General features: G+C 42.8%; 1 protein-coding gene across 1 annotated transcript in view; it reads left to right on the top strand.

Moving 5' to 3' along the window:
- Positions 1-17,101, top strand: part of LOC311125127 (uncharacterized protein) — a gene marked incomplete at both ends in the record, with an annotated part of 40,522 nt that extends 23,421 nt beyond the window's left edge. Inside the window, one exon of the mRNA XM_084199191.1 lies at positions 16,447-17,101. Coding sequence (XP_084055317.1) covers positions 16,447-17,101 — 655 coding nt within the window. The remainder of the gene's footprint in view (positions 1-16,446) is intronic.
- Between the last annotated feature and the right edge of the window lie 659 nt (positions 17,102-17,760).

Genomic DNA, 17,760 nt, shown 5'->3' with positions numbered 1-17,760 from the left:
ATTGATAAATTAGAGATATGTTGACGGATTAAAATAAATAAAATAAAATGACGGATTAAAATAAATAAAATAAAATGTTATTGAGTTACTTATAATATTCCTGAGTTAAGTTTTTGCTTATTTCTTAGCGCAAATGTGAACGGAGGCGTATTGAATGTTTGACATAAACTCAGTGTGTGCATAAAATACTAACTTCTTGTTTGTCCTTTGTTATTCTGTCATATGAGAGACGGTAAGAGGAGTGTGACGCGACAGAGTTGGCTGCACCGGATCTCGTCAAATATCAGGCTAGTACTGTTGTGTTTACAAAAACCTTCCCCTACAGGATATTTGATGTTATGACAATTTGGAAGGGACTTGGCAACAGACTGATCAATTGAAGTAATTGCGTATTGGAGTTTTTGTGCATGAGTGGGTTTGATTACAGTTGTGTTGGGAATCGAGTACTGACATGATTCTGTAAGATTGAAGTCATTTGGTGCTTATTAAATAATTGGTTTATGAGTACTGTAGTGTTGCTGGATTATAGGTATTTTCTTTTTGGATTGCTCTGAAGTTGTCTACTTTCCTGTACTTTTCCTGATTGAAGGTGGTAGATAGCCACTAATTGATAAATTGGTGTAATAGAAGAAAAAAATATATATATATATATTTGTTTTGATTATTCATAAATTTATTGATTAATTGTTTAATAAAAAAATGAATATTCATATTTTAATTCATTAATTTCTGTTATTTAGATTAAAAAAATAAAAACGTTTTTGTTTTTGTTTATATTAATAAGTAAAGGGAGGACACTATAAGCTATATATTCTAAAATAATAAAATAATTCACATTAAAGGAATATAATACAGTTGTTACAATGGGGAAAAAGGATATCAGGACTATGAAGGTAATTACACCTGTTGATATAGTACAAAATAGTAATCCTCTAGTTAATGGTATTGCAAAGTTATCTGGAAAATGGAACAAACGTTGGCCTGACATTGAACAACCATGGCCAGTGGAAGGGACTCTTAACCCTGACGTAATCAACATAATGAAAGTGCTTCTGTCAATTCATAAAGCAGTCAGGGAAAAAAAAGGGAACAACGTAAAGAAAAGAGACAAAGAGAGCTGGGTGTTCTTAAGCTGTTTGAAGATGAAGGACAAAAACTGATGAAAGATACCAACGATAAGAGAAACAAAGGTATAGAGAAAATGCTAAAGGAAGGAAAGGCGACAGAAAAACTAATGACAGAAGTCAGTATACCTTTCTCATATACGGATTCAGCAAAAAGACCTCCACCTTATGAGAAAGAAGTAGAGCTTAAGGACGTCTATCCTCAGCTTCCGGTGATCGTTCAGGAGGGTGATTATTGCATCAGAGATGAAGATGAACGAATAATAGAGAGAGGACAGCAGAAACGACCATAAAAATGAATCCAAACTCCAGAAGTAAGAAAAAACCGAGATGTCTGGAAACTAAGGGTAGAATGAGGTTCAGGAGAACGGACCTTGATGAAGATGATGATGATGATGATGATGATGATCAGAGTGATCCAGAAGAGATCATGGGTGGATATGACCCTGTGATCAGACGGAGGTTGGCCAGAGCGGAAAAAAGGGGTGATGGATGTTTGAAGAAGAAGAATACAGGAGATTTGAGTTCTGATAAAAGCAAAGATGAAGACAGCGATAAAGAGTGGGAGAGTAAAGGTGCTTCATATTCAAGAGGATTTTATCCAACAATGACATACACCTGTTGCATTGTTGGGAAGAGATGCATTGTGTAAGTTGAACTGTACAATAAGATGTACACCAGACGGCTGTCTGGTAGAAGTGCCAAAGGAAAAGGTTTACAAATTCTCGTCTGCACAACTTGCTGAACTTGTGGGGCTAATAGAAGCATGTTTTTTAGCAGAAGGAAAGCGAGTGACGATATACACTGATTCAGCATATGCACATAGTGTGTGTCATTTGTTTGGGGCAGTATGGAAAGGTCGAGGGTTTAAGAAAGCGGATGGTTCTCCGATACAACATCATGCGCAAATAATACAACTGTTGCATGCTATGATGAAGCCTAAAGCGATAGCTAAGTGCGCAGCTCATAAAACAGATGTGTCAAAAGTCACCCAAGGGAACAAAGCTGCTGATGAAGCTGCAAAAGCCGTCACAGGAGCGGACAAATTGGGCAAGGTTCTTCTGGTAACTCATGGAGTGGACTTGGAAGACATAATTACGCTTAAGGATGTGATTTTGATGCAGGAAGCTGCTTCTATGATTGACAAACAGCTGTGGCTAGACTGAGGGGCGGTCAAAGATGCTACTGGTCTCTGGAGAAACCACGAGTGGTTGATAGTAGCGCCGCTATACCTCTTAGGTCTGATGATTCAGGAAGCACATGGGTTAGCTCATGTTGCAAGGGGGGAGGTTAAAAGAAAGATCACAAAGGAGTATGGTTTTTGGGCTCCATATTTGTTTGAACAGATTGACTATATGATAGGAAGGTGTACAATCTATCTGAAAAATAATGTTCAAAGGGGTGTGACTGTTCTTCCTGGGTACATTCCTACACCGAGAGGTCCTATGCGTGAATTGGTTATTAACTTTGTTGATATGATAAAACCAGTTGAGGGGAAAAGATACATGTTGGTGGTTGTAGATAGATTTTCACGATGGCCGGAGGCCTGTCCAACCAAGCGAAATGATGCTCAGTCGGTTGCCAACTTCTTGTGTAAAGAAGTCATAAGCAGGTGGGGATTACCCGATCGAATATCCTCAGATAATGGGAGGGAATTTGTGGATAAATCAGTGAAATTGCTGTTGCAAAAATTGGGAATTAAGCAACGTCTTGGAGCAGTTTATCACCCACAAAGTCAAGGGTTTTGTGAAAAAATGAACGGTGTCTTGAAAAATCGCATTGTTTAAATTTGTCAGCACACGGGTCTAAACTGGGTAGCGGCGCTTCCTTTAGCATTAATGGTGTGTCGCTCAAGTGAGTTGCGTGATCTACGTATGACACCCCATGAATTGGTAACAGGAAGAAGGATGCCTACGCCTTGTTTGCGAACAAGCGGAAAGGGTCCAAGCTTGGCTCTTTTGGAAGATGAAATGAGAGCGTACGTTACATATATGGCCAATTTTCATAAAACGTTGTCCACATATGTTTCTGACAGGCAAAGAAAAGAAGAGGTACAGGAGGAGCTTGATGAGAAAAAAAGGAGCACAGTGCAACCTGGGGACAAGGTGTTCGTAAAGGTATTCAGAAGGAAGTGGTATAACGAACGTCGTGAAGGACCATTTGAAGTGGTTCGTAGTACTGGAACAGCTGTCCAGGTTAAAGGGTCTCCAACGTGGTATCATTTGTCACATTGTGTTAAAGCACCTGGAGAAGAGGTGCAACGCGCAGAGAGAGAGGATGTTGAGGGCTCAGGAGAACAGGAAGAAGGGGAGATTGTCAATGTTACGGATAGCATGGATGATTATGTTTACACTTCTGATGATGCCAGAGATGACTCTGCAATGGAGGGAAAGGACAGGAGATTTGGGGAAATTGATTTTCAATATGTCCCAGAAACAGCAGGGAATATTTCAGTGGAATGTGAAGCAGCGGAGATCACCAAGGGCAACTCTGCTACAGGAGAAGCTGGTGATTCGGTTAGACAAAGTAAGCCTAGACCAGTTAGGAGAAAAGTCAGACCAAAACGTTACGAAAACTAGGGTTGCAGTAACTCTGGGACAGTCAGCTCAGCTCCCGTGTCAGTGCACGAGAGAGAACAGTGGTGAAGGGAAATTTAGAGTTCAGTGGGAAGATAGATATGGCCGGAGTTTAGATCTGTTAGGAGCAGTTGCATTAAGAAAGTATGCGTTGCTGAATGATGAGAGAAGAATGAAGATTGAGGGTGATTGTGGTATCTATATTTACAATTCCCAGCAGGAAGATCAAGGTGATTATAAGTGTATTTTTTATAATCAACAGTTTGAAAGTGAGGGATTAGAGTTAGGGCTGAGAGTTAATGTAGTGACACTAGTGGTGACAGATGGAAATACAAGTCAAGAATTCAAAGCCTTAGGGGGAATGGATGAATCGACAACAATGAGATCAACACTTCAGCCTATTATAACAACAGTGAGAAGCAATTTAACTCCTTCAACATTGACAGTTATTAAAGCCATAAATATATCACATTTGATTACAAGGGAGCCGAAAGCTCCAGCACCAATTTTAGAGGAAAAGACTGTTATTAGGGTTAGGATGGGTGATACAGTTCATCTTCCTTGTAGCTGTGAGAGATGGAGTGGGGGTGGTGACGTTCCTCCCACATGGAGAGATAATTATGGAGAAGAAGTGTTGTTATTAGGACCAGAAGTAGAAGCTGTTGCACCTAGTCAAAGGAAGTATATTTTGTACAACGATATGAAGTGGAAGAGGGTTATGAGTGATTGTTCACTTATTTTGAGTAATGTTACAGGGAAAGATCAGGGAGAATATATGTGTACTTATCTAGTGCAAGCATTAAAATTTGTTCCGGTTAAGAATTATTGGTTAAAAGGCTATGTAACTCGTAAGGTGACGCTTATGTTAGATGATTTGAAGTCTGTTGAAACTTCCACAGTCACCAAAGGAGTTCAGGAGAAGCATATTACAGTAGCTACTCTAACAGTAAATAATACGCAGAGGATATCAGTAACTTTCCCACTGGAAATAGTTAAGAGTGTTAATACATCAACTAACGCAACTATTTTAATAGTAACTTTGAAAGAGATTAATGGTACGACGGCAATAACAAATGTAGGAAGTATGACACAGACACCAACAACAACTTTTCTGAAATTAAAGGATGTAGCAAGAGTGACTCAGGAGTTTATGATACGGAGGGAGAGTGCTGTCAATGGTAGTAAGGATAGTGTTCAAATAGGAGAGCAGATGGTGGTAGAGAAGGATATAGATTCATCTGAAATAGTGCAAGATACTATCATGGAGGTACAGGATGAGTTCTTTGATTTCAACGGAACATCAGAAGATACATCTGATCAATACCGCTCGTTAGGGAAGAGAGAAACTAAATGGAAGGCATATGGATTTGATTCGTCTGTTTTTAAGATTAAAGATGAATGGGCAGGTAGGAATCTTTGGTTCCAACAGTTAACTCATTCTGTAAGATCAGTGAGGAATCTTGAGGGTCCATGTCTGTTGAGAATTCCAGCACCAGGCACATGGGGTTCCATTTTAGAGACGGTCGCTCAACCACTATCAAGTACGTGTCAATCTTATGCTTTATCATGGCTGTTGTATCAGCAACAATCGTTAACGGATACATTAATGTCGTTGTCGAGACATTTGTTTAGGCCTAGGTTTAAGTGTTCTTGGTTAAATGAAATACCCTATGTGAATTTGTTAGATGGGAAGGAAAATCAGTTAACAGCGACTCCTGAAGCATTGGAGGTGAAACCAGTGAGGGCTAAAAGCAGTTTTTGTTCTAATGAAACATATGATGGAAAGGGTATGTTTATGGGAATATCAGATTGTGATGATTATATGATGACTTTGGGTAAGCATGACCTTTAGGGTAGTAATGAGAAATATAATGTTACTTTTTATGTTCCAGTTAGTAAGAAGAGCAGGATTTTGATGGTGAAAGATCAGCTTTTGCCTGGCAATGTGACTATTGGTAATTTTAGAGATATTTGGTGGGTTTGTGGTGATAAAGCGTATATATTCTTACCCTATGGATGGATAGGATGTTGTTACATGTCGACGTTGAAGCTTCCATATGAGGTTTTTACCATTGAAAGAGGGGAAGCACCGGACACAGATAAATCTGAGGCTAGGTTTGGAAATAGGGTGAAAAGGGACATGGCAGAATTTCATAGTCTGGAAGCCTACCATTGGAGGATAAGTCTAGGAGAGAAGTGGGGACTGGGACTTTTTCCATGATATGGTGTAACATTTTTGGCAGATCACATTGATAATATTACCTATACTTTGCAGGGTTTTGCAAATGAAACAATAAGAGGGTTTAACCTTCTGTCGAATACTCAAAGAAGTCACAGACTGACACTGTTGAAACATGACATGGCTCTTGACTATATTCTGGCAAAACAAGGTGGCTTAAATTTGGCTATGAATTTGACGGGGGATGATTGTTATACTTTGATTCCAGATAGTTCCGATAATATCACTAGTGTTATAGATGCATTGAAGAATATAAGGGATGTGTTTGGTCGATCTGAAGGAGCTGGATGGTCAGCGAAGACTTTGTTGCAAGATCAGTTAGGCCCAGTGGGAGCAGTGATAGTTCAGATTTTAGTAGCAGCTCTGATAGCACTGTGTGTGATGTTTTGCTTTTGTACTTTGTTACTGACCTTTGCGAAGGCTATGATATTGAGATGGGTTGGAGTTGTGATGCCTGGAGACAACACTCAGATGCCGTTGTTAACTGTTCCTGATCTGGATGAAGATGGACAAGTGGGACTGGATGGAGTATTGATGGATAAATATCTATTTTGATTATCTCATCATTTTTCAAATGTTTTTCAATATTAGTGTGATTTTAGTATTGTGTTATGAATCAAAGGGGGGAAATATAAATGAATCACCTTCTATCATTTATATATCATTTATATATGATTTTATATGTCATTTTTTATATTCTTAGTTGATATTGATGTTTTAATTTGAATGTGTTGTTTTGCAAAAGATACTGTTTGGTCTTTTATTTTCTTCCAGAAGTATTTGGGGGAATATGTAGAGATTCAAATGCTCAAACAAGGACAATATGAAGGGACTGGAGGAGATGGAACAAGGAAGGTGTGGAAATGTTCAGATTCCATCATCAACGATGCATTGGAAGTCGACACTGCTGAGGAGATGAAGTGTAGTGGAGTACATTCCAGTGTCTGCAATGAAATATAGACATATTTGCATGTGTAATACATAATTTGTGTCATATTCTTTCTGTATTAATTTTTGTAGAATGATATTTGCTGTTATTGGATACATGTGGGGATCTTAGATGTTTTTGTTTATTTCGTGAATGCTTAGGGACATGAGGTCTAGGCAGGGATAGAGGAATCCACAGTAGGGTCCGATGGGTCGACCAGCCTGAGTGTGGACATTTTGGATAGTATTTTGTTTGCTGGGGCTTTCATGTGTATTTAATTGCATCATAGTTTCAAATACATTGATAAAGATTTATGAATTGATCTGGAGTACTTAGGTGGTTGCCTGGGGCAGAGGGGCCGTGAGAAAATTTTACTGTCTTGATTGATGGATGGATATTTGGAAAGAAGGCTGCCAGACAGGTTTTTCGCTCTCACACTCCATAAAGATTTGTTCATATTTCATAGTAATGTATTCACACTCCATAAAGATTTGTTCATATTTCATAGAAAGGTCTTTACACTCAATATAATTTTTTTTTTGGTTTATTGTTAAAGATACTCAATAAGATAAATTGTTACTTGTCATAATCCTATTCTTTTTGTTTTCGAGACTTTTAGTTAGTCTCGAAGGGGGGAATATGTAGTGTATGGAGAATTATGATTTTGCTAATTTTTTCAAGTGGAAACTGAGAGGATGTTTATTTAGTTTTAGAGGGAGCCGTTTTAGAGTGATAGAACAGAAGAAGTCTGGTTGTTGGAGACAGGTGATTGGACAGTAGAGGGAGCCACCCATATTTTTGTAAAGATTATAAGTATGGGGTAGAGACAAAGAACATTGGGAGCAGACATATTCGTTTGGGATGCTGCTTTCCGGATGATCTTGACATCTGTAAACTTATGCTGAAATCTTGTGATATAAATAAAACTTATGATCAAAGTTCAGTATAAGCGGACTCCTTTGTTTCACAGCATAATTAGCAACATTAACTCGACACTACACCAGCTAGAGGAAAATGATCGTTTTTTTTAACCAAACATTTTGACTGAATATTTCCTCAACACAACCTGTTTGGGTTTGTCCATGCTGAGGTCACTCATACCCACTGATTCAACAGGCAGTTGTGGCCCAAATGCTGCCCCGGACTCCACAGAGCTACTAGCATCAGGCTCAGACTGTCGTCCAGGGTCTCCTTCTCCAACTACCCCAAGGGGGGGTAGAAGGATTACTTTATCCTATCCCAGGTATTCCTTAAAGAGGTGGGGTTTCAAGTGTCTCCGGAAGGTGGTGAGTGACTCCGCCGTCCTGGCGTCGTGAGGGAGCTTGTTCCACCATTGGGGTGCCAGAGCAGCCAACAGTTTTGACTGGGCTGAGCGGGAACTGTGCTTCCGCAGAGGTAGGGGGGCCAGCAGGCCAGAGGTGGATGAACGCAATGCCCTCGTTTGGGTGTAGGGACTGATCAGAGCCTGAAGGTACGGAGGTGCCATTCCCCTCACAGCTCCGTAGCCAAGCACCATGGTCTTGTAGCAGATGCGAGCTTCAAATGGAAGCCAGTGGAGTGTGCGGAGGAGCGGGGTGACGTGAGAGAACTTGGGAAGGTTGAACACCAGACGGGCTGCGGCATTCTGGATGAGTTGTAGGGGTTTAATGGCACAGGCAGGGAGCCCAGCCAACAGCGAGTTGCAGTAATCCAGACGGGAGATGATAAGTGCCTGGATTAGGACCTGTGCCGCTTCCTGTGTAAGGCAGGGTCGTACTCTCCGAATGTTGTAGAGCATGAACCTACAGGATCGGGTCACCGCCTTGATGTTAGCGGAGAACGACAGGGTGTTGTCCAGGGTCACGCCAAGGCTTTTTGCACTCTGGGAGGAGGACACAACGGAGTTGTCAACCGTGATGGCGAGATCATGGAACAGGCAGTCCTTCCCCGGGAGGTTCAGCTTGAGGTGGTGATCCGTCATCCACACTGATATGTCTGCCAGACATGCAGAGATGCGATTCGCAACCTGGTTATCAGAAGGGGGAAAGGAGAAGATTAGTTTTGTGTCGTCTGCGTAGCAATGATAGGAGAGGCCATGTGAGGATATGACAGAGCCAAGTGACTTGGTGTATAGCGAGAATAGAAGAGGGCCTAGAACTGAGCCCTGGGGGACACCAGTGGTGAGAGCACGTGGTGCGGAGACAGATTCTCGCCACGCCACTTGGTAGGAGCGACCTGTCAGGTAGGACGCAATCCAAGAGTAAGCCGCGCCAGAGATGCCCAACTCGGAGTGGGTGAGGTCAAAAGAGGAGAGGAGTGGAAAGAAGGAGGCAGAGAGAAATGCGTCAAAGGTTGACGTAGGGAGGTTAAAGTCACCCAGAACTGTGAGGGGTGAGCCGTCCTCAGGAAAGGAACTTATCAAGGCGTCAAGCTCATTGATGAACTCTCCAAGGGAACCTGGAGGGCGATAAATGATAAGGATGTTAAGCTTGAATGGGCTAGTGACTGTGACAGCATGGAATTCAAATGAGGAGATAGACAGAGGGGTCAGGGGAAAAAGAGAGAATGTCCACTTGGGAGAGATGAGGATTCCTGTGCCACCACCCCGCTGACCAGATGCTCTCGGGGTATGCAAGAACACATGGTCAGACGAGGAGAGAGCAGTAGGAGTAGTAGTGTTTTCAGTGGTAATCCATGTTTCCGTCAGCACCAAGAAGTCGAGGGACTGGAGGGTAGCATAGGCTGAGAAGAACTCTGCCTTGTTGGCAGCAGAACGGCAGTTCCAGATGCTGCCGGAGACCTGGAACTCCACGTGGGTCGTGCGCGCAGGGACCACCAGGTTAGAGTGGCAGCAGCCACGCGGTGTGAGGCGTTTGTATAGCCTGTGCGGAGGAGAGAACAGGGATAGACAGACGCATAGTTGACAGGCTACAGAAAATGGCTACAATAATGCAAAGGAGATCGGAAGGAAATGAACTAAACATCTGGGAAAGCGAGAGAGCGGGGCCTCCTTCACTTACGTTTCACTGAAATATAACTCTCCCAACTTCCACCTCAGAAAGTTCCACCTCACTTTTTAAGAGATCTGTGCCTCAAGTGGGGGGTGCCAAGCATTTTTGGGGGCGGGCCCGGCCCCCTATGGCCCGCCCATAGCGACGGGTGTGGTCCTCTTTAGCACGTTATTCCAATATTTCCTAGCTCTGAATTGACGCAGGTTACACTTTTGCAAAGCTACTCGGTTAAAAATAAGAGCATGAATGACAATAAAGGTATGACTTGAATTATATGCATAATGATGTAGTAAACAACATCGCTCAGCGTGGGAACTTTTGGTGGGGGGGAAGTAGCCTTTATAAGTCTCCATGGCGGGTAAAGACCATCACTTCGTTGTCTTGTTAGGAATAGTAATATTTCGTGACAGTACGCATTGTATTAGTCTAACAGTTGTTTTTCATTTTATTTCTCACATTAAACAGACATTTGAGAAGGATTTGAGAAGCGAATTGCTTGCAGTTGTACCTATGACGCACAGACACACTAAAGCTGTACAGTGTAGTTAGAAAAGTCAGTTTACATTATTTGCAGATGTGTTCCCTTTTATTTACAAATCGAAAAATGTAACATTTGAAATGAATGTGGCAGAACAGTTAAGCCAAGAGTTCCTGTGGGAGTCTTCTCCTTCAGTCTTTTTGCCTCCTATGCCTCGTTTCCCATTAGATGGGATTTTCCCAATGCCAACTTCACCTGAGACAGCCGCTATCCAGTGTCATGTGTTGCTGAATTACAGATCTCGCTATCCCAATGTCGCTGCTGTCCATGGTGCTGAAATATCCAATCTCGGCTATTAGCATACATAGGACCATCCACACTTGACACCACACACAATTTAATGCTTTTTCTCTCACACACTTTTGAACATTGCACAACCTGCAACAAGACACTGAAACAACACTTAATTTCAAGTTTGTTTCTTTCTGAATAAAGATGAAATCAATGTGTGGAAGGAGATTGGACAATGTATAGGCATTCCCTATAGCTGTTTTTGACTGGAGCATGATCAGATTGCTTTGTTTGAGCCAGAATGGAAATTTGGTATGAGAAACGACGCCCATTATAGCATGACTATTTCAGACAGAATTAACTTTATGTTATATGTAAAAATATAAATAAGGCAATGTTTATATGACCCCCTTTCAAACAGTCACTTATTTATCACTTTCTTGCAGATATACAGTGCATTCAGAAAGTATTCATACCCCTTAACCTATTCCACATGTTGTTTTCTTACAGCCTGAATTAAAAATGGATTCAATTATAATATTTTCTCTCACGCAGCTACACACAATACCCCATAATGACAAATTGAAAACACGCTTTTGAAATTACAATATCTACACCATCCAAAGTTTAATTAATACCTTCACCATGCTCAAATATCTCATTTACATAAGTATTCCCACCCCTGAGTCGATTAAAGCTGTGTCTTACTTGGTAAGTCTCCAAGAGCTTTGCACAACTGGATTGCAAAATATATGCATTATACATTATATAGACAGCCATTTTTTTTTGGCATAGGTTTTCAAGCCGAATTAAGTCAAAACTGTAAATAAGCCACTCAGAAACATTCAATGTCGTCTTGGTAAGCAACTCCAGTGAATATTTGGCCTTGTGTTATAGGTTATTGTCCTGCTGAAGAGGGAATTTGTCTCCCAGTGTCTGTTGGAAAGCAGACTGAACCAGGTTTTCCTCTAGGAATCTGCCTGTACTTAGCTCTATTCCGTTTATTTTTATCCTAAAAAAGTCTCTAGTCCTTGCCAATGACATGCATACCCATAAGATGATGCAGCCACCACCATAATTGGAAATATGAAGAGTGGTACTCAGTGATGTGTTGTGTTGGATTTGCCCCAAACATTACGCTTTGTATTCAGGACATAAAGTTAATTTCTTTGCCACATTATTTGCAGTTTTACTTTAGTGCCTTATTGCAAACACAATGAATGTACAGGTTTCCTTCTTTTACATTTACATTTTAGTCATTTAGCAGACGCTCTTATCCAGAGCGACTTACAGTTAGTGAGTGCATACTCTGTCAATTAGGTTAGTATTGTGGAGTAACTACAATGTTGATGATTCATCCTCAGTTTTCTCCTATCAAAGCATTAAACTTTCTAACTGTTTTAAAGTCACCATTGGCCTCATGGTGAAATCCCTGAGCGTTTTCCTTCCTCTCTGGCAGCTGAGTTAGGATGGACACCTGTATTTTTGTGGTGACTTGGTGTATTGATACACCATCCAAAGCGTAATTAATACCTTCACCATGATCAAAGGAATATTCAATGTCTGCTTTATTTGTACCCATCTACCAAAAGGTGCCCTTCTTTGCGAGGCATTGGAAAACCTCCCTGGTCTTCATGGTTGAATCTATGTTTGAAATTCACTGCTCGACTGAGGGACCTAATAGATAATTGCATGTGTGGGGTACAGAGATTATGTAGTCATTCAAAAATCACTATTATTGCACACATAGTGAGTCCATCTAACTGATTATGTGACTTGTTAAGCACATTTTTACTCCTGAGCTTATTTAGGCTTGCCATAACAAAGGGGTTGAAAAATAATTGATTAGATTACTAGATACTAGACTCTGTCAATATGTTTTTGGAAGTGGCTCTGCATTTCTTGCATACATATCATATTTATGTAGGGATTATGACGACTTTCTAAAAGGACAAAGCTGTTTATGCTGTTTCTGTGTGCTCCCTTGTCTCCACTGTCACCACATCCCTCGATGCGTGCAAACAGAGCATCTATATCAGGGATGGGCAACTCCAGTCCTCGGGACCTGATTGGTGTTACACTTTTTCCCCAGCCCCAGCTAACACGTTTGACTCTAATAATCAAATACTCATGGGCTTCAGTTTAGAATGCAATAAGTTTAATCAGCTGTGTTTGCTAGGGATGGGGAAAAACTGTGACACCACTCCGACCCCCAAGGACTGGAATTGTCCATCCCTGATCTATATGGTAGGACCAGTACCAGATTAATATGGAGGCGAAAGAAACGCACACCTATTTAGACGAGGTGCTGGTTATCGGAGTAGAACACTTGAAAAAGAAAAGGCGAGCCGCACATGCTAGGAGCTCAGAAGCAATAATTTAATAACCTAATAACCAACGTCAGGATACCTTGATGAAGACAGCTTGTCTGTCAAAATCTACCCACTGCACTGAGGCTAGGAAACACTGTCACCACCGATAAATCTACGATAATCTTTCAATAAGCATTTTGCACGGCTGGCCATGCTTTCCACCTGGCTACCCCTACCCCGGCCACCAGCTCTGCACCCTCCGCTGCAACTTGCCCATGTCCCCCCCGCTTCTCCTTCACCCAAATTCAGATAGCTGATGTTCTGAAAGAGCTGCAAAATCTGGACCCCTACAAATCAGATGGGCTAGGTAATCTGGACCCTTTCTTTCTAAAATTAGCCGCCGAAATTGTAGCAACCCCTGTTACCAGCCTGTTCAACCTCTCTTTCGTATCATCTGAGATCACCAGAGATTGGAAAGCTGCCACAGTCATCCCCCTCTTCAAAGGGGGTGACACTCTAGAGCCAAACTGTTACAGACCTATATCCATCCTGCCCTGCCTTTTGAAAGTATTTGAAAGCCAAGTTAACAAACAGATCACCGACCATTTCGAGTCCCACCGTACATTCTCCGCTATGCAATCTGGTTTCCGAGCTGGTCATGGGTGCACCTCAGCCACGCTCAAGGTCCTAAACGATATTATAACAGCAATCGATAAAAGACAGTACTGTGCAGCCGTCTTCATCGACCTGGCCAAGGCTTTCGACTCCGTCAATCACCGCATTCTTATTGGCAGACTAAATAGCCTTGGTTTCTCAAATGACTGCCTCGCCTGGTTCACCAACTACTTCTCAGATAGAGTTCAATGTGTCAAATCGGAGGGCCTGTTGTCTGGACCTCTGGCAGTCTCTATGGGGGTGCCACAGGGTTCAATTCTCGGGCCGACTCTATTCTCTGTGTATATCAATGATGTCGCTCTTGCTGCTGGTGACTCTCAGATCCACATCTACGCAGACGACACCATTTTGTATACATCTGGCCCTTCATTGGACACTGTGTTAACAAACCTCCAAACGAGCTTCAATGCCATACAGCACTCCTTCTGTAGCCTCCAACTGCTCTTAAACGCTAGTAAAACTAAATGCATGCTCTTCAGTCGAACACTGCTTGCACCTGCCCGCCCGACTAGAATCCCTACTCTTGGCGGGTCTGACTTAGAATATGTGGACAACTACAAATACCTAGGTGTCTGGTTAGACCGTAAACTCTCCTTCCAGACTCACATTAAGCATCTCCAATCCAAAGTTAAATCTAGAATCGGCTTCCTATTTCACAACAAAGCCTCCTTCACTCATGCTGCCAAACATGCCCTCGTAAAACTGACTATCCTACCGATCCTTGACTTCGGCGATGTCATTTACAAAATAGCCTCCAACACTCTACTCAGCAAGTTGGATGTAGTCTATCACAGTGCCATCCGTTTTGTCACCAAATCCCCATATACTACCCACCATTGTGACCTGTACGCTCTCGTTGGCTGGCCCTCAATACATATTAGTCGCCAAACCCACTGGCTCCAGGTCATCTATAAATCACTGCTAGGCAAATCCCCGCCTTATCTTAGCTCATGGGTCACCATAGCAACACCCACCCGTAGTATGCGCTCCAGCAGGTATATCTCACTGGTCATCCCCAAAGCCAACACCTCCTTTGGCCACCATTCCTTCCAGTTCTCTGCTGCCAATGACTGGAACGAACTGCAAAAATCTATGAAGCTGGAGACTCTTATCTCCCTCACTAACTTTAAGCATCAGTTGTCAGAGCAGCTTACCAATCACTGCACCTGTACACAGCCCATCTGTAATTAGCCCACCCAACTACCTCATCCCCATATTGTTATTTATTTTGCTCATTTGCACCCCAGTATCTCTATTTGCACATCATCTTCTGCACATCTATCACTCCAGTGTTAATACTAAATTGTAATTATTTTGCACTATGGCCTATTTATTGCCTTACCTCCATAACTTACTACATTTGCACACACTGTATATAGATTTTCTATTGTGTTATTGACTGAATGTTTTGTTTATTCCATATGTAACTCTGTGTTGTTGTTGTTTTTATCGCACTGCTTTGCTTTATCTTGGCCAGGTCGCAGTTGTAAATGAGAACTTGTTCTCAACTGGCTTACCTGGTTAAATAAAGGTTAAATAAAATTAAATAAATGAAAATGGGCTATTGACGGAGAGTCTCTCCACTGGCAGCAGGTGCTGCAGAGGCTCATAGCCCTGAGACGCGTAATGGTCACCCAGAACATTGCGCGAAGTGGGACCACTGACAGGCTCAACGAGCCAAATAATGGGAACTTTCTGAAATTTGTGGAAATGCTGGGTATCTTTGATGGAATCAAGAAGGAGCATGCAACTAGAGTGCAGTCCAAAGAAACACGTGCAAATAATCTAGAATAAAATCATAGACATGCTGGCTCAAGAGATCCAACAGACAGTGTGCAGTGAGCTAAAAGCAGCCAAATATGTTTATATAATTTTGGACTACACACCTGACAAGAGCAAAACAGAGCAGATGACCATGGTGGTGCGTTTTGTTTCAACCGAGGATGATGGGTCAGTGAGCACGAGAGAGCACTTCCTGGTTTTAGTGAACTGCTTGACACAACGGGGGAGGGTATGACCGAGCTCCTCTTCTCAAAACTACAGGAACATGGCATCACCATCATGGACATGAGACGGCAGGGAGATGTACAACGTGGACCATCATGGACATGAGATGGCAGGGGGATGTACAACATGGACCATCATGGACATGAGACGGCAGGGAGATGACAACGTGGACCATCATGGACATGAGACGGCAGGGAGATGACAATGTGGACCATCATGGACATGAGACAGCAGGGGGATGACAATGTGGACCATCATGGACATGAGACGGCAGGGAGATAACAACCTGGACCATCATGGACATGAGATGACAGGGGGATGTACAACGTGGACCATCATGGACATGAGACGGCAGGGAGATGACAACCTGGACCATCATGGACATGAGATGACAGGGGGATGTACAACGTGGACCATCATGGACATGAGACGGCAGGGAGATGACAACCTGGACCATCATGGACATGAGATGACAGGGGGATGACAACGTGGACCATCATGGACATGAGATGACAGGGGGATGACAACGTGGACCATCATGGACATGAAATGACAGGGGGATGACAACGTGGACCATCATGGACATGAGATGACAGGGGGATGACAACGTGGACCATCATGGACATGAGATGACAGGGAAATGACAACGGGGGGAGCACAGCAGAGTTCAAAAGAGAGTGTGGGATATAAGCATTGTGTTGTTTGGAGGAGGCAGAGTTTTCTTTACACCATCCAAAGAGATTTCTACATTTTTATCTGGATCTACACACCGCTGGGACGTGCTGAAAGAGCATGTAAAAGATGGACTCACAGTGAAATCCCTCAGCACCACGAGATGGGAGAGCCGGGTGGAGGCTGTGAAACCCCTCAGCACCACGAGATGGGAGAGCCGGGTGGAGGCTGTGAAACCCCTCAGCACCACGAGATGGGAGAGCCGGGTGGAGGCTGTGAAACCCCTCAGCACCACGAGATGGGAGAGCGGGGTGGAGGCTGTGAAACCCCTCAGCACCACGAGATGGGAGAGCCGGGTGGAGGCTGTGAAACCCCTCAGCACCACGAGATGGGAGAGCCGGGTGGAGGCTGTGAAACCCCTCAGCACCACGAGATGGGAGAGCCGGGTGGAGGCTGTGAAACCCCTCAGCACCACGAGATGGGAGAGCGGGGTGGAGGCCATCTCCACCGACACCAAGCTCACAGGAAGCTGTGGTGCTAAAACAAGGTTGGAGGCAAACAGCATCACCGCCAAGATGAACAATGTTGGCTTCATGTGTTCGTTTGGTATAACATCTTTAATCAGATTCTTGATTCTGCTATCTGGTCTGTTTACACAGCTAGAAGAGCTCAGAAGTGTTTTCAGCATCCTGTACAACATCCCCACCATCAAGGACATGGACACTGCAGCACTTACCAGGGACTGCACAACACTAGAGAGGGCCCTTACGTACAGGGATTCCAGGGACATTGACGCAAAAGAGCCTTGAGCAGGAGACTGGACAGTGAGGCAAAACCACTCGACACACTGGAGTACATATCCAGACTCCAAGTGGCCTCCTTGTACCCCAATGCCTTTGTTACCCTGAGAGTTCTCCTCACACTCCCCGTGACAGAGGCAAGTGGAGAGCACACATTCTCCAAGCTCAAACTCATCAAAACTACCTGCACTCTATTATGAGTCAAGAGAGACTCAATGGACTCGCCACCATATCAATTGAGGACGAGTTGTCTTACAAACTCAACCTCCAACAAGCAGTGCATGCTTTTGCTGCGAGGAAGGCAACTTGTCTTTCAATAAAAGGTAAGCATTGATCAGACCCTCGCATTAATTCTATCACCGAGTAATTTGTAAGACTGATCAATTATCGTGTACTATGAGTTTACTTTGTAATTTTTAGACTTAAATAAACTACATCCTAAACCCAATGCAGCACCACAGCAGTGGAAAGACGCCACTCTAGGCGGGCCACGAAATAAAGAAATGCTGATGTTGGACAATCAAATTTGATAAATAAACAAAATTTGTTAATGCTGGGTCATTGAGCGAAAGCTTATTTTACACTGCTCCAGTGAAACGAGGCCCGCCATGCATTTATGAAAGCACTTGTTTCCAAAGCTCAAATGATATATCACTATTTTTACAGTT

This window comes from Coregonus lavaretus, assembly GCF_964263955.1.
Source record: "Coregonus lavaretus genome assembly, contig: HAP1_SCAFFOLD_254, whole genome shotgun sequence".
Taxonomy (NCBI): Eukaryota; Metazoa; Chordata; class Actinopteri; order Salmoniformes; family Salmonidae; genus Coregonus; species Coregonus lavaretus.
Note: the sequence above shows the minus strand (reverse complement) of the source record. Positions and strands in the feature narration are given on the sequence as shown.